At 43.8% G+C, this 17,976-nt stretch overlaps 1 protein-coding gene across 2 annotated transcripts in view; it reads left to right on the top strand.

The window, feature by feature from the left end:
* Positions 1–15,755, top strand: part of DGCR2 (DiGeorge syndrome critical region gene 2) — a 67,205-nt gene extending 51,450 nt beyond the window's left edge. For both annotated transcript variants that reach the window (XM_058158328.1, XM_058158329.1), the window contains 7 exons: positions 4,514–4,724; positions 5,751–5,827; positions 6,940–7,116; positions 8,176–8,379; positions 9,923–10,075; positions 10,621–10,857; positions 12,720–15,755. In XM_058158328.1, coding sequence (XP_058014311.1) covers positions 4,514–4,724; positions 5,751–5,827; positions 6,940–7,116; positions 8,176–8,379; positions 9,923–10,075; positions 10,621–10,857; positions 12,720–12,961 — 1,301 coding nt within the window. In that variant the 3' untranslated portion in view covers positions 12,962–15,755. The remainder of the gene's footprint in view (positions 1–4,513; positions 4,725–5,750; positions 5,828–6,939; positions 7,117–8,175; positions 8,380–9,922; positions 10,076–10,620; positions 10,858–12,719) is intronic.
* Positions 15,756–17,976: the final 2,221 nt, after the last annotated feature.

The raw sequence follows: 17,976 nt of genomic DNA on the forward strand, positions 1-17,976 counted from the left end.
CTAGCTGCTGTAATAATATTCACAATCAAATATTTTATATCTCTAGTATATATCTCCGGTATAATTCCCAACAGAAAAATTTCTGGCTTAAAGTCAATATGCTTTTTGATCGTTTGTATTTTAGTCCAATATCTTTTAGCTTCAATGTATGTCCACCACATGTGGTAATATGATCCAGGTAACTGATGACATTTCCAACATTTTTCAGATTTGTCCTTAGTCATTCTAGCAATTCTTGTCGGGGGTAGATGCCACCTGTAAAACATCTTATACAAATTTTCTTTAAATGCTGTAGATGTCGTCATTTTATAACTATATACCCACAATTTCTGCCAGTCATCTAGGTCTATCCCATGACCAAAATTCCTCCCCCAAGCAAGTTTGGCAACTTTTTAAGACTTGTGGATGTGGGTTAGAAATGTTAAGTTTACACAAGCACAGAATCTAAGGGAAAATTTTTATAAGATGTTTTATAGATGGCACTTAGATCCCAAAAAATTATCATGTATGTATCCTGATATCCAAGCGAAATGTTGGAGATGTGACTGTGATGACGCTACATATTTTCATATTTGGTGGACTTGCAAGAAAATCAAGGCCTTTTGGATAAGAATTTGGTGGATTATTCAAAATGTCCTGAAGAAGAAGATAAAGTTCCTGCCGCAATTTTTCCTTTTGGGAATTATAACGGATTGTACAGTGACTGAGATTAAATTGATTTTGAACTTAATAACAGCAGCAAGGCTGTTGCTTGGACAATATTGGAAGAAAAAAGAGTTACCTACAATAGAAGAATGGATATTGAAAGTTACTAACGGCTGAGATGGCTAAAATCTCAGCTTTTTTGAAAGGCAATACACAGGAAAGATATTTAATTGAATGGAAAAAATGGATTGATTATTTACAAAACAGATATCAGATTAAGAGATATCAGATTGCCTTTGAATAATTAGGATGTATTATTTTATATAATGGGGGGGTTAGGAAATGAAAAGATTTGGATGAGGTTAATTGGATTAGAAGGGAAAATTTTATTCTATGTTTGGTTTATGTATAACAATACCTTGTGATTGACCCAGGAAGCCAGGGGGTGGGTGGTGAAGGGAGGAGGGAAGGGGGTTTTGCGGGTAGGAGGGGGGGAAAAGGGGGAAAAATGTTTTTGTTAAAACTTTTTCAATTAAAAAAAAAAAGACTTGTGGATGTGAACTGCCAGAATTCCACTGGGGAATTCTGGGAGTTGACGTCCACAAGTCTTAAAAGTTGCCAAGGACAGATATCCCTGGTCCAGAGATAGCCAAAGAGGTGGTCCTCTTTTTGGTGATTGAGACTGTACACTTGGATAGAATTGGTGGAACAGTGTCCAAAGGGCTGACGTAAAATAACATTAGCCTTTAGACTTTCCAGCCCTCTCTAACTGGTTTAAAGAGTCAGCCTTTTGCCCACAACAATCTGGGTCCTCATTTTACCGACCTCGGAAGGATGGAAGGCTGAGACGACCTTGAGTGGGCAGTTAGCTTGCAATACTTCATTATAACCACTGTGCACCATGGATGGATGGATGGATGGATGGGTAGAAGGAAGGAAGGAATAGCAATAGCACTTAGACTTATATACCGCTTCATAGTCTTCATTTACCCACCTTGGAAGAATGGAAGGCTGAGTCAACCTTGAGCCTGGTGAGATTCGATCTGCCAAACTGCTGGCAGCCGGTGATCAGCAGAAGTAGCCTGCAGTACCTCACTCTAACCACTGTGCCACCATGGCTCAAAAGTGGGGGAAAAGGATAACAAATACGTATGGACATATAGTCCTCATTTAACAACTGCCTCATTAAGCGACATTTGCAGTTACGTGGGTGATGAAAAACTAAATGTGCAACCAGTCCTCGCATTTACGACCTTTGCAGATCTGTAAAGCCAAGGAAATCCGATGCAAGATATAAGCTTTTGACTTAATGATCACTTTGCTTAACGACCACATTGCTGGCCGCAGTTTGTGTTTGCTAAACGATAAGTACACACATCCCTACCGCCTGCCTGTATGTGCGTCAGTTTATGCTGTTGTGTATCCTGCCTCTAGATGGGAAGAAGTTGCTTTTGACTTTATGATCAGAAGAAGTTGTGGAGGATGTACTAAAGATATTTTGGGGATCTGGTTGCCAGTATGGCCTGGATCTGATCCATGGTCAAGATTGAGAAGGCTGTACAAACATGACTTACTTTGTACTTACATTAAACGAAACCGCCAAAGGAAGCGATTCCAATTAACTTCCCTTAGCGAGATAACCGCGTAGTGAACTGTTCTTGCTCTCCAGTCTTTTAAGGCTGCAAATAAATCCCCCTTTTTTTGAGAATCTAAAGCTAATGCAGCCTTTCTCCAAAAGATATCGCAAACCCTTTTCTTCCTTGCTCCTACAATAAGCCGAAAATGTCTTCAAACGAGAACATCCGCCTCAATCTGATTACCGAGGCAGAATAATATATGTAGAAGGAAAGGATTATAGAATCACGGATGTAGAAGCTGCTCTAGATTCTGAGTGGAGGCTCAGATTTATTTATTTTTTTAATAAATTTGCTTAAAAAGAACCTGGCACCATTTTTTTATTTTAACAAAATAGACAAACATGGAAAGTTTAATTTCTCCTGAGTCAAGCCATCCATCCAGTTCAATACTTGACTCTACCAACTGCCAGCAGCTCTCTGGATGGCTGTGCATCGTGATCCAGTGGGGCCTTGCCAGCCATTAAACCAGCAATATAGAATGCACAAGAATGAGGTTGAAAGGTTGTTTTTGTGGCCCGCCAGCGGCCAGCAGAGCTGGGGGCAGACTCGGACAGTGAGGAGGTTGGGCAGGATCTTGGGCCAGTCCTGGAGCCTGGGGAATGCTCTGCGTCGGAGGCAGAGATGGGCCAGGGCTATCCGACAGTTATCCGCTACCTTGGGAGTCGGAGATAAGTGGGGCTGAAGAACAGCTGGAGCCTATTCCCGATGTATACATGCGCAGAGCTGCCAGGAGAAGGGGACAATTAAGGAACAGAGGTCGACTTGGGAGTAAAAGCACAAGGGGACGCTGAATGGCCCCTCCCTAGCGAAAGGGGAGTGGTGTTTGCAGGAGACAATTGTTCATTACTCCTGTGAAGATTGGTTGTGCCTCTGCAGAGACTCCTTGCCAAGTATTTCAAGCTATCGGCCTGGCAACTCACCAAGGACTGATAAGGCCTGTGGTTGCAATTCACCCTTGAAAGGCTGTTTGCTGGCACTTTGCTGGATGTGAACACTAGGAATTTATACTAGCCAAATAAAAAGGGTGTTGTTGTTGTTTTTTCCGGGACAAGGAGTCTGTGTCATGTGAAGTCTAGGTCAGAACAGGTTGATTTTGATTTTCCAGGAAAGATTAGGAGTTGCTAGAAGACGAGCAGCCATCCCTCACAGCAGCCTTGTCCGTGATCATTCCAAACAAATAATTCCCTCAACACTGTCAAACTATTTACTAAACTTGCACTACTATTAATCTTCTCATCGCCATCATCAATCTCTTTCCACTTACAACTGCATGACTGTAACTTTTTGTTGCTATCATTAAGGGTTAAATTGTACCCTATGACCATCATTTGTGTTGTAAATGTTGTACCTTTGATGAAGGTATTTTTTTCTTTTTCTTTTATGTACACTGAGAGCATATACAGCAAAATATATTCCTTGTGTGTCCAATCACACTTGGCCAATAAATTCTATTCTATTCTATTCTATTCTATTCTATTCTATTCTATTCTATTCTATTCTATTCTATTCTATTCTATTCTATTCTATTCTACTATTAATCTTCTCATCGTTCCCATCACCAATCTCTTTCCACTTATGACTGTATGACTGTAACTTTGTTGCTGGCAATCCTTATGATTTATATTGATATATTGACCATCATTTGTGTTGTAAATGTTGTACCTTGATGAACGTATCTTTTCTTTTATGTAAACTGAGACCATATGCACCAAGACAAATTCCTTGTGTATCCAATCACATTTGGCCAATAAAATTCTATTCTATTCTATTCTATTCTATTCTATTCTATTCTATTCTATTCTATTCTATTCTATTCTATTCTATTCTATTCTATTCTATTCTATTCTATTCTAAATAGAGTCTCATGTTTTGCATGTCAAGTCTTAGAGCTTTTTCATTTCAGGCATTTCAAATATAAGCGGTTTTAGAATGGTGCTCTTCCTGCATTGTGTACAGAAAGAGTTTCCCCCCGCCAAATGTCTTCCTTGTTAGATTTGAACTAAGGCTAATACAGTGTTTCTCAACCTTGGCAGCTTTAAGATGGGTGGACTTCAACTCCCAGAATTCCCCAGCCAGTTGAAATCCACCCACCTTAAAGTTGCCAAGGTTGAGAAAAACCGGTCGGATGTCTTTAGGAATGACTAAAAACATGCTTTTGTGTGTGTATGTGTGTGTATTGAGGTCCTAACTGGGTGGGAATTGTTTTCCCTTCTCTCTTTCATGTTTCCTAGGGAAATGCCCATCAGGGTGGCACCACTACGAGGGCACTGCCAGTTGCTACAGGGTGTATCTAAATGGAGAGAACTACTGGGACGCTGTACAAACATGCCAGAAGGTGAATGCTTCCTTGGCCACCTTTACTACCGACCAGGAGCTGAAGTTTATTCTGCAGCAAGAATGGGACTCTGAGGAGAAGACCTTTGGCCGGAAAGATCAACGCCGGTGAGTGTGCCTGGAACATTAGCATTTTGTGTGTGTGTGTGGGGGGGGGAACCCCACTTCTTCTTTTGGATTTGTTGTCATCGCCGGTATCATATTTGTCAACATCAAATCGGTCATCTACCACCTTATGTTTGCTTGTGCTTCGCTGCTATGTGGTGACAGACGGCCATGAATTGTGGGGAGGAGGAATGAAGGCAGGAATGCTTGGGGAAATGAAAGTAAATGCTGTATCTCCTTGAGATGCTGCCTCAAGGTCACCTAGCTGGAAGAAGGAGGGGGCCCGCCTAACAAACTGCACTTAGACTGACCATTATGAAAACATCTTGCATGAACCTGATTGATTACTTTGGGGTGGGCAATGAGAGATAGTTTAGGGAGGGAAAAGTAGAACTTGGGAATTTTGGTGGGCGATTCTCAGTTCTGGCTTTGCAATACCGCAGGACATTTGATCTCTAACACTACTTTTGTTCTGGGTATCGTTAGTTTTGATAACAAATAGTAGTGATAGTATTATTAATTGCAGTAATCCTACTCACATCATTATTACATTATAAATTTTACAATTAAAGTTTTTAACATCGGTATTTGCTCCACCGTGCATATAATCCTTCATCATTTAATTATTCAATATTTGGTATCAAAATTAGCGATTCCCAGATGCCACACTGTCCATGTATTCAATATTTATGTATATTTAAAAATATATATATAAAAAGAATACCTTTCCATTTAGAGGCTTAAATTGTGGCAGGTTTGACATAAACCTTGAACAGGTTTAATTTTGCCCACCTCATCCTTCGGTTTTTAGGATTGAGCAGGTGGGTCAAAGATATTTATGCCCTCGGATATACCAGAAGGAAGTTTAGATCTAACAACGAACCCTTGGTGCAGAATTTGAACCTGTTTCTCGTGGCGTGTTTTTTTTCCCCCCAAAATTTTTGCATTAACTTCCTCCAATGCAGTCTTATCCTCACTGAAGTCTTACAACGTGTCTTTTTTCTTTCTCTCTTAAATTTCCAATGGAAGGTTTTGGGTTGGATATCAGTTTGTCATCACCAACCGAAACAATTCTCTTGAAGGCCACTGGGAAGTCGCTTATAAAGGCAAGTCTCGAAATCTGAATCTTTGGGGTTGTTAAATTAAAATTGGAACCTTGTTCATGCAGCTTGAATGTAACTTTATGTCTTCTCGTATATTGAATAACTTCTGGACTGGAAGGCACACCCAGAATTTCCAGGGAAAAACCTGAAGCTACAAACCTCAGGGGAAGTGAGTTACAAAAATGCGTACACTAAAGAAGTATCAATAAGAATATTTTGCCCACTAGGAGAAACACTAGGCTTCCTAATACAAAAACCAAATGCAAACTAGCTGTTAATGTATCAATGAGTGGACTCCTTGATGTTCTTTGAGTTTGGTTGCAGACATTTCATTACCCAACTAGATAGCATCTTCAGTGCTGGGAGTGGGGTGTGCGGAGTGGAGGAGGAAGAGGAGAAGGAGGAGGAGGACTTGGTCTTCATTCTTGGTGCTTTCTGACAGTCATGGTTTTCTTTTCTTTTTTTTTTATTCAAAAAGTTTTACAAAAAATTTTTTTTCCCCTCCCCTCCTTTCTTGAAGACATTTCATTACCCAGCTAGGTAACATCATCTGTGCTGGAAGGGAGGAAGGTTTGCTCTCTGCTTGTAACTCCCTTCTGATGATGCTCCCTAGTTGGGCCATGAAATGTTTACAAGAAAATCACCCAGCTCAGAGAGCACCAAGGACCCCATAGCAGCAGCCTCCTCCTCCTCCTCCCCCTCTCCCTCCTCCTCCTCCTCCTCCCTCATCATCACCACCACAAACCCCATTCTCTCTAGCACTGATAATGTTACCTAGTTGGATCATGAACTGTCTGCAAGAAAACCACCAAGTTCAGAAAACACCAAGGACCCCTCATTTCAACCCCGAGCTACAAAAATTCTCTTCCATTTGTATCAATAAGTGTCAGGCTCATGGAGCCAAGAACAACACCAGGAATTACTCCAGAGGGATTTCTATATTGTTCCTCACCTGCAGATGGGAATCTTACCAGATTAAAGCCCAAATCGGCATAACTATTCAAATATACCCTTTGCAAGCTTTTTAAGTGTTTTTCCCAGCGTGCGGGTTGACGCGGACGGCGCACCGCACGCTGTGACCCAATCCTCTCTTCCTCTCGTTTTGTTGTTTTCAGGCTCGTCGGAAGTATTTCTGCCCCCGAATCCTACATTCAGCACATCTCTCTCTGAAAACGAAAACATCCTCTGCGCCCAATTTCAGTGCTCCCACTTCCCAATTCTCCGGCACCACGGTTTTCACAGCTGGTACGCTGAGAACTGCTACGAAAAGTCGTCCTTTCTTTGCAAGAGAAGTAAGTTGTTCCCCTCCCCCTCCCCCAATTGATAAACCCTCTGGATCAAACACATTGGAAGAGAATTGGCCAAAATAAAGATGGTGTGAAGTTTCTGAAAGATGCCCTAATTAATTCATGAGCCACGAGCCAAACCTCAAACGAAATACAATCATTTATTTAGGAGCACCATTCTGGCAGTAATCCGATGCAGTCAGAACTGACCTCACGTAGATTTATGGTCCTCCATGACCCTGTCGTCCCCCCCAACCATGTTATAAATCACATTCTCCAGTTGACCACATTGCGGGTCCTCCCGTAACCTAGGACACAATCTATAGAAAGGCATTTGTGGAAGCAAGCAGCTCCCGTCAGTTCTCCCCGCCCCTCTCTTGCTTATGTTGTGACCTAGGCCCAAGTAGTTATTACCAGACACAATCAGTCCCAAACAAACATATTTTATTAGAATAGTTGAGAATACTTCATTCTCAGCTTAGTCCAAATTAATTCCAAAAGTCCTTCAGAAAAAATCCTTTGGCCTTATCACAAACCTTTATCTTCTTTGTCACCCTGCCAAAGGCTTTTCTTGGCAAAGCCCCACGAAGTTCAGAAACGAGACACCAGCTAGAAACAATTGTAGCAACATTGCTTTCCTACAAAGAGGCCAAGAGCCGTTGCTGCTCTTTTAAGCCTTATGGGAAGGGCCAATCATCTCCTGGCCTTACTCCCGAGTTGTCCTTTTTGCTTTAGCTGCTCTTGTCTTCTGGCAGCTCTTCGCATGCGTGTACTTGGAACAGGCTCCTCCTGTTCCTCTGCCTCTCTGCTGCTGTCCGCCTCTGGAGGCTCCTGAGACCACGCATCTCTCACAGATGGCCCTGGGTCCATCTCTGCCTCTGACGCAGAGCCCTCATCCGGGCCTTCCCCCTGATTCCAGGACTGGCCCATTGTCCTCCCCAGCCTCCTCACTGTCCGACTCCGCTGCCAGCTCCTCAGGCTGCTGGTGGACCACAACAACCTAATGGCAACTTGAAAGTTTTGCAAGTTGACAGATGGCTTTTTCCCTTCTCTCCCTTGTTCCAGGTCAGACCTGTGTGGATATCAAAGACAACATTGTCGATGAAGGCTACAATTTCACACCTAAAGGGGATGACCCCTGCTTAAGTTGCACATGTCACAACGGCGAGCCGGAGATGTGCGTGGCGGCGTTGTGCGAGCGGCCGCAGGGCTGTCAGCATTACCTAAAGGATCCCAAAGAATGCTGCAAATTTACCTGTTCGGATCCTGGTAGGTCTGGATTCTCTCAACTCCAATCTTCATTGCAGTCGTAGAACAGCATAGGAGGGGTAAAATGCAAAGCGTTAAGTGATTTTTTAAAAGCTAAAATATATTAGATATTACAGATTTTTTAAAAATGAACATAAAACTAATGCCGAGGGAGCCAGTGTTGCCTGAAGATGCTTCTGTGGTTATATGGCCAGTGGGATAAATAAATATATATATAAAAAAGTGAGCCAGTTTGATCTAGTGGTGAAGGCACCAGGCTAGGAACTGGGAGTTAGTGAGTTCTAGTCCTGCCTTAGCCATGAAAGCTGGTTGGGTGACTTTGGACCAATCATCAAGAGATGTTGAGTTCTAGTCCTTCTTTAGGCATGAAAGTAGGCTGGGTGACTTTAGGCCAATCGCCAGGAGACTGGGGATTCTAGCCCTGTTTTAGGCATGAAAAAAACCGGGTCATTTTGGGCCAATCGCCAAGAGATGGTGAGTTCTAGTCTCGCCTAAGCCACAAAAGCCAGCTGGGTGACTTTGGATCAGTCCCTCTCTCTCAACCCAACCCACCTCACATGGTTGTTGGGGAAAACAGGAGGAGGAAGGTGTGTTAGATACGTTCACCACCTTGAGTTATTTATAAACAGAATAAAGGCGGGATACAAAGGAATAACACGGCTAACTAAAACAACCATAGTACAAAACTAGTTCTCTTGATATTCCAACAAAACCAGTTCTATTGCAATTTGGCAGTTTGAATCTCACCGGGCTCAAAGTTGTCTCAGCCTTCCATCCTTCTGAGGTGGGTAAAATGAGGACCCAGATTGTTGGGGGCAACAGGCTGACTCTGTAAACTGCTTAGAGAGGGCTATAAAGCACTTGTGAAGTGGTATATAAATCTAAGGGCTATTGCTCCTTCCTTCCTTCCTTCCTTCCTTCCTTCCTTCCTTCCTTCCTTCCTTCCTTCCTTCCTTCCTTCCTTCCTTCCTTCCTCCCTCCCTCCCTCCCTCCCTCCCTCCCTCCCTTCCTCCCTCCCTCCTTCTCCTTTCTCTCTTTTCCTTCTCTCCCTCCCTCCCTTCAGCCCTTTCACTTCTTTTCCTTTCTCTTTTCCTTCCTTCCTTCCTTCCTCCCTCCTTCCCTCCCTCCCTCCCTCTTGCTTCTTCTCTTTTCTTTCTTTTCCTTCCTTCCTCCCTCCCTCCCTCCCACCCACCCACCATGATGCACAGTGGTTAGAATGCAGTATTGCAAGCTAACTCTGCCCACTGCCAGAAGTTCGATTCTGACTGCCTCAAGGTTGACTCATCCTTCCATCCTTCCGAGCTCAGTAAAATGAAGACCCAGAGTGTTGGGTGGGGGGTCACTGTGCTGACTGTGTAAACCGCTGAGAGAGGGCTGCAAAACACTGGGAAGTGGCATATAAGTCTAAATGCTGTTGCTAACTGCTATTATAACCATCTTCATAAAAACACACCTTCCCTCCCCAATTGGGTTTCAAGGATGAAACCCAAGAGCTTTTAGTCCTCCATCACAGCCCCCCCCCCTTCTCTTTACCCTCTTGCAGACGGCAACAGTCTGTTCGATTCCATGGCCAGCGGCATGCGTCTCATCGTCAGCTGCGTCTCTTCTTTCCTCATTTTGTCCCTCCTGCTCTTCATGGTCCACCGGCTGCGACAGAGACGCCGGGAGCGCATCGAGTCTCTGATCGGAGCCAACCGTAAGTTGCGCGGGTTCACCTTTTCTGAAGGACACACGGGAAAAAGTTTGGGCGAGTAAACAATTTCGGACTTTCCGTGACTTGCCTCAAAAGTTGGGGTTGAGCTGCTTACAGCCGGAAACTGCAAATAATTTTTCTGGGGACCACCAAAATTTTCTCACGGACCACCAGTGGTCCATGGACCACCAGTTGGTGACCAGCAAGTGTTGCAGGACACGGGGTCCCCAGCTCCCGGTCCGTGGATTGGCACCGGTCTGCAGCATGCCAGAAACCGGGGCCCTTTATTTTCTTAATCCTGTGCAGTTTTCTGCTGATGCAGGAAACATGATTTAAACGAGAGGTGGGGTGGGGGTGAGGAATTAAAATCCTAACTAAGAAAAGTTGCAAATTTTAAAAGTTAAGAATTTGTAACCGAGTTTTAAAGCTGAAGAGCAAAAGCTTCACGATTCCACTCGGAACTGGATGCTTTGCAGAAGGAACGAAATGATGAAATTATAACGATGATGCCCACGTGACTTTTTATGTCCCTGCACCTCTTTTTACAGTGCATCATTTTAACCTGGGCCGAAGGATGCCCGGTTTCGATTACGGTCCAGATGGCTTTGGAACGGGACTCACGCCGCTGCACCTTTCTGACGACGGAGAAGGCGGAGCCTTTCACTTCCATGACCCGCCTCCGCCCTACACCGCGTACAAATATCCGGACATCCAGCATCCAGATGACCCTCCTCCGCCTTACGAAGCTTCCATCAACCCGGACAACATTCTTTGTTCTCCGCCAGGTATCGTTACTTGTGCTGAAGTCTTGCCCAAAACGGTATCGTTGACTTCTGATTTCAACGTCTCCCATTCAGTAAAGAATGACGTGAAGTCTTTGGTGCTGTCTGAGCTTGGTTTGTTTTCTTGCAAATGCTTCATTCCCGAACTAGCTAACTTCCCTCTGGGCTAGAAGGGAGTGGGGTTGGTGGAGTGAAGGGGAAGGAAAGGGGAGGAGGAAGAGGAAGAGCATAGAACTGGACTCTGGGGTTCTTGGTGTAAAGAGTGAGGTTTGGTCTCCGATTATATTCTAGTGGCTTGTCCCGTCAATGTTGGTGAGATATATAAACAGAGACCAAACACAACTCCCATCTAGTACTGATGATGTTACCTAATTGGGTAATGAAATGTCTTCAAGAAGCAAGATCAGAGGCAACAAGGACTCCTCCTCCTCCTCCTCCTCCTCCTCCTCCTCCTCCTCCTCCTTCTTCTTCTTCTCCTCCTCCTCCTCCTCCTCCTCCTCCTTCTCCTCCTCCTCCTCCTCCTCCTCCTCCTCCTCCTCCTCCTCCACCACCACCACCACCACCACCACCACCACCACCTCCTTCTTCTTCCTCCTCCTCCTCCTCCTCCAGTACTCCTACCTAGCACTGATGTTACCTACTTGAGTCATGAAACATTTGCAAGACAGATGAAACTTCTACAAGATGTCAACCAAGGACCCCATAATCTTCCTCCTCCTCCTCCTCCTCTTCCTCCCCCCTCCTCCTCCTCTTCTTCCTCTTCCTCCTCCCCTCCCCCCTCCCCCCTCCAGTACTCCCACCTAGCACTGATGTTACCTACTTGGGTCATGAAACCTCTGCAAGAAGTCAACCAAGGGCCCCATAATCATCTTCCTCATCCTCCCTCCTCCTTCCCGTCTAGCACTGATGATGTCACCTACTTGGATCATGAAACGCCTGCTAGAAAGGTGAAAGAAAGATGACTTCTGTGAGAAGTCAACCCCAAGGAGCCCCCATTTCAACCCTGAACTGCAAATATTCTCCTTTAGACCCCTCTCCCTCCTCCTCCTGATGAAGTGCCAAAATTTCAGCAATGGTGCTAACGGGCTGGGGAGTTGAAATCCATGTACATTAGTGGCCAAAATTGTGGAAACCTTTTGGGAAAAGTGTATTTTTGAGGTTTGATGGCTGATAACACCACTTTTTTGGGGGGAGTTTCAAGATCATCCTATTCCACTGCTGGAATGGCCTGGGAATAGCCCAGACCTTCACCCAATTGAAAATCTAGGGAGCTGACTGAAGAAACTTGTTAGTCAGAAGCGACCCAGCAATCAAACCCAGTTAATAGACATCAATCTTGGTTTCACATTGGATCAGCTCCAGAACTCAAAGACTTGGTTCACTCCATGGGAAGACGTTGTAAGGCCGTCATTCATGCTAAAGGTGACCCAACTAAGGATTAACTAACATGGTGATCATTTTTGTATATCTCGTTTTTTCTCTGGTGATCATTAAATGTATATCTTGTTCTTTCTACATGTTTCACTTTTCTTCTTTATACTGTAACTGCTATTATACTGTAACTGCTATTCTAACACCAAATCCTAAAAGTGATTGCATTACATTCTTGATTAAATTATCTTTCCATGGATAAATAATTTTATGGTACTACTCAAAAAAAAAAAAGTGGTGTTATTAGCTGGTTTTATAAAACACACTTTTCCCCAAAAGGTTTCCACAATTTTGGCCACTCCTGTATCTGGGGCTCACTCACACAGGATGCCAATCTACAAAAAAGTAAGCAGGTAACGGTCTGGAAGTAGCAAAGGACCTCCGGGAATGCATTGATTTGGGCCTTGATGCTGTCCTGTATTTTCCCTTCCTAGATGGGGTCCATTCTCAGACGGGCCCTAACGCTCAGCTGTCCTTAGGAAATGCCGACACGTCTCCGCCGCTCCCCGACGACTCTCTTCCTCCTTCCGTCGGCCCATCCCCGATGGAGCTTGAGAACTCTGCTGACAGCAGCACCCTGCTTGTCCTACCAGACACTCCTTTAAGTGAAAGCACTCTCTCGGAGAGCCTGGCTGGCAACCACCACAGCCACTGTTCTCTAAATACCATTGTATAAAAAAAAAAGAAAAGGAAACACAATCGAAACAAGTGGAGACCCCCCTCCCCCCTCCATTAACTGCCAGTCAGCAATAAATGTTGGGCAAGCTGTTTGCCCGGCCCGATGTACGAGGGGGAATTGCTGAATTCACGGACTGAAGTGCGGAAATAAAAAAACTCCCGTGTCTGGCCTTTTTTCAGATTCTCCTTTTGAGTTTAGACTTTGGCCTGGGCAGTCATGTCCCATTCTTACCTTAACTCTCTTCAGAAGAAGAACCAAATTGCTAAAGACACTTCGTTTGTTTTTTTCTACCGGCAAATGGAAAAAGAGCAGAAGATGTCCAGTTTTTAATTTCTTTTCTTTTCTTTTCTTTTTTTTAAAGCGGAGGAAAATTACGGATAGATTTTTGGGGCGAGGGAGGGAGCGGATCGTAAAATCATGGAGAAGAAAGGCCAGGCGGTGTAGAAACTTCTGGAATGCCAGGGCGTTAGGGATCTTCCAGGAACAGGTCCATGTTGGTTCTCCTGCTTGACCAGTCTTTATTTAATCTTCAAGTCTTGAAGACTCGATGTTGGGTTGTTGGGTATTTCTGAATGGCGCCCAGGACCATCATGGTTTGAAATACGAACCCAAGGAGAAAGAGACAGGCAATGGGTTCCATAAGGTCTTCATCTTCACATGGCTTCCAGTCTTGGTTGCAAAGAAGAACGACACGAGTTGGCCAAACACTTGTTGGCATCCTGGAAGGAAGTATTTAAGGTTCAAATCGATCCAGTCGCTTCGCCGTAACACATTTTAATACTGGACTGGGTCATTTCAACTCAGTGACTTGTATATTGCATTCCCCTCCTGACTTTTTTCTCTATTATAACTTTGGGATGAGTTTTTTGGGGACTGAGTTGATTGTGGGAATAATAGAATTTCCAAGTGGGGGAAAAACAAAATTGTGATCGGACCAATCAGTCCACCTTTCATTTTTCTCTTATCTCTTGTTCATTTTGCTTTTTGTTCTCGATAGTTAAGATTTTGAGCTTTCTTTATCCTGGCAGGATTCATTCAACGCCTTATTAACAGGAGACAAGCAAGGAAAATAATTTGGGGTTAGGGGAAAAAACAACAACGTACAGATCGTAAAACATCGGTGGCCTCACAAACCTTGGTGAAAGCTTTCTCATTGATCCTCTTGACATATTTGGAGTTTGGAATTTGGACCTGTTTGGAGATGAGTGATCAGTAGTAGTCCAGCTTGAATCTAGGGGATCTATCCCCCCTAGTGCTTCCTCTCACCCTTCCCGCCAAGAGATCTTGGCGAGAACTTGTAAAACGTTGAGTTGATTGCAACCAAGCCAATCTCAATCCATCGCTGGCCTCTTGCCTCCTGAGTAAGCATGCCCACGTTTAGTTAGCGGAAACTTTTACTTCCGGTCCTTCATTTGTGTGCTCCTGTTGCCTTATGAAAGGCAGGAGGCCTAGAAGGACAGGAGAAACACAACCCATGGTTCAGTACTTCAATGTAACAGGGTGCCTTCTGATTTCAACCTTTTTTTCCCCCTCATTCTTCTTCTGCATTTCTTATCTACCCCAGATAAGTAATATTGATGGTAGGTTAGCTTTTGGGCCGTTCTAGGAGAGGGTTCTAGCTCGGCCAATAACACTCCAGGGTTTCCTTGCAGAAGACTGCAGATTTAATCTTTCCACGTGTCCAGGGATCACTTATGAAGACTCCAGCCTGAAAGGTGGGTCTCCCACCGGTGTAGACTTCAGAGACCCTGAAGCAGCTCAGCAGAAAGGAAACCCAAGTTGTACTTAACATCGATCAGTGATAACTTGCTTGCAAACAATCACGAATCCATTCGTAGCTCAGTTTACGGTACCACAATCGCGCTGCTAGGCCGTTGCATCTAGACAATGGATCCTACCGCCCTAGGAAGCTGTGGTAGATAACAGCTGAGGTAGAACTCCATGGTTCCGCTTCAGTGACCTCTTAGATTTTGCCCCACAAAATTTGGAAGTCTGGTTTCAAATAAATAAATAAATAAAGGGCCTTCTTGCCAACCTCAAGAGGCACTAAGCAAAATCTGAGTGACAAAAACGCAACAATTTTACCCAGAGCGAGCCAGACAGAAATTTTAATCTCTCTTTGGAGGAGTTTGGAAAATGGCCACGAGACACTGGAGGAAAAGCAATCGTGTGGATTTTCCCACTCATTACTTCCTTTCCTTCCTCCTGGCTGTCTCAGCCTGGTATCCAAGCAGTGTTTTCTCTCTCTCCCTCCTCCCCAAAGTCTGAGGTCAGAATTGTGGATCCAGGGCAGGTACTGAATGTTTCTGAAGTGTGTGGGGGGAAAAATAATAATAATAAAAAAAAAATAAAAAGCGGGTTATGTGCGTTTTTAGCACACTCATCAGTTTTATACATTGTAGGTATGGACTTCTTTCTTTTGGTTTTATATATGTAAGTGTGAATGGGCTCGTGTGATTGAGTGTTTACGACGAATGTTTTTCAACCTCGGCAACCGGGCGAGGACTTTCGACTCCCAGAATTCCCCAGCCTGGGGAATTCTGGGAGTCGAAGTCCTCCCCTCTTAAAAGTCGCCAAGATGGAGAAACACCGGTTTATGATCTGGAGCAAAGTACAGCAGCAACACGGGATTATTATATATACCCTGTTTCCCCGAAAATAAGACCCAACCGGAAAATAAGTCCTAGCATGATTTTTCAGGATGCTTGTAATATAAGCCCTACCCCTAAAATAAGCCCCTGTTAAGATTGTCAGCCAGATGGATGCATTTAGTACCGTATTCCCCCCCCCCCCAAATAAAACCTAACCAGAAAATAAGCCCTAATGCATCTTTTGGAGCAAAAATTAATATAAGACCCAGTCTTATTTTCGGGGAAACACGGTGTATGTATGTATATATATATATTCTTTTCCCTAAAATCAGTGATGCACCAGGTTATTCTTTGGTTCATTGTCAGTTCCTCACCACTTCGGTGTGAGCGTTGACAGCTCCTTCAAGGTTCCCACGTGGAAATAAAACTTTTAAAATGCTTACTGTATTTTAAAACCATTTGGGGTATGGTTCAAACCACACTTGGTCCATTGGCTGAAGCTCACTCGTGGCCATAGCTTGCCATTTCTTACCCTAAAGCGAATTTTAAAAGCTCCTTTTTTTCATCTCAACAAACTTCCATTTAACACAATGCCCTTTGTTATTTGAGGTCAGCTTCCTAGAGAATTCATTTCTTGCTGGATGTGATTTTACTTTTCATGTTTTGTGTTGCTTTTAACTGAGGGCACGTAGCAGTTTATAGAAGTCAAGACTCCCCACTCAGCAAAACCTGGTTGTTTGGCCTGAACGCATTGCTCCATTGAATCCAAGTCTTGTTCGTTTGTACCCTCAGATGGGTCAGATGTCCTAATAAACAAGAGATAAGATTACGGTACGGAACTTGGAGACGTATGGTTAAAGTCCACCATTCCTTTCAGCCAGGCTGGTACAGGGGGAGAAAGAAGTAGGATGGATTGTCCAACTTCCAAGTATCAAGAAAAATGGACTAAATTTCATTTCAACCAGGCTGGTACAGCTGTAGAAGAAGGTGGATGGATTGTCCAACTTCTAAGTATCAGGAGAAGTGGACTAAATTTCATTTTAACCAGGCTGGTACAGCTGTAGAAGAAGGTGGATGGATTGTCCAACTTCTAAGTATCAGGAGAAGTGGACTAAATTTCATTTCAACCTTGCTGGTACAACTGTAGAAGAAGGTGGATGGATTGTCCAACTTCCAAGCTTTAGTAGAAGTGAACTAAATCGGTACTATTTGGTGAGAAACCACTGTTTGTCCGTTCAAGCCCTCCACCTTTCCTTATTTTTATCCCCCCCACCCCCCAAAAAATCAAATAGCTTATTGAAACCAAAAATCCCTTCTTGCTTCAAGATTGTAGCAGGAAAGATAGAATTGGGGAAAGCTGAAGTCAACCATTGGGGTTCAAAAAAACACGGAGTTCTACAAATTTGAACTCCAGTCCCATTCGGATGTGCCCAGCTCTTTTCTAGCTACATCACGCAGAGGGGGGACGGCCGACTTTCTGTACACTTGGGAAAGGGCGATGGGTGTGCGTGCGTGAGCGAGTGTGCCAATCAAGTGAATCACTGCTTTTAAATTTTCTTTCGGAAGACATTTTCGGCTGAATTCGCCAGTCTCGTGGTGTCGGTTTGTGGCTGAATTGAACCGTGGCATGTGTGTGTACAAAAAAATAAAAGGGAGAGGGGGGAAAAATTAAGATTTTGATATTTCATGGAACGGTATGCAGAAACGAAATTTGATACTGTAATAAGTTGGTCCCTGTGACATTTTTATGTTCTAATATTTTGATTTTTTTTTTAAAAAAAGAAGGTTTTTATTTCGGGGGGAAGGGGTGGAGAAGGGTAGGGGTTTTTTGGGGGGACACTAATCTTTATTTTTTTCCAAGATGCTGTGAGAGACATTCCATCTAGATGCCAAATAAATTGTGTTTTGTTGAGAGGAATCGACCTTCAATCTTTTGTGTGTGTTTATTCTAAGGGAAGCTCACCAATTCTAGTGGCTCTCAAAAGGAGGTGCTTAGAAAGACTTTTATTAAAAGTTTATTTTGCAGATGTCTCTTACCAGCAGCCTTGATTTCTGTTCCAGAATGGGCAAGAAATCTCACCTGCTATCCAGAAATTAACCTAGTTCAGGGGTCTGCAAACTTGGCTCTTTTAAGACTTGTGGACTTCAACTCCCAGAGCTCTGAGAATTCTGGGAGAATTCTGGGAGTTGAAGTCCACAAGTCTAAAAAGAGCCAAGTTTGCAGACCCCTGACCTAGTTTCCTCTTAATTGGGAGCGGGACGCAATTTTAATGGAAGTAAAAATGATCTACCTTGGAGAGCTCCTGCAGTACCCATGTTGTAACTGCAGAGGGCAGTGCTTTCAAACGTATTCTTAAACTACGAAGTCCGGTAAGATTTCAAAAGCCATACATTGAAAAGAAAAAAATATGGAAATGACAA

Source organism: Ahaetulla prasina, chromosome 15 (assembly GCF_028640845.1).
Source record: "Ahaetulla prasina isolate Xishuangbanna chromosome 15, ASM2864084v1, whole genome shotgun sequence".
Lineage (NCBI taxonomy): Eukaryota > Metazoa > Chordata > Lepidosauria > Squamata > Colubridae > Ahaetulla > Ahaetulla prasina.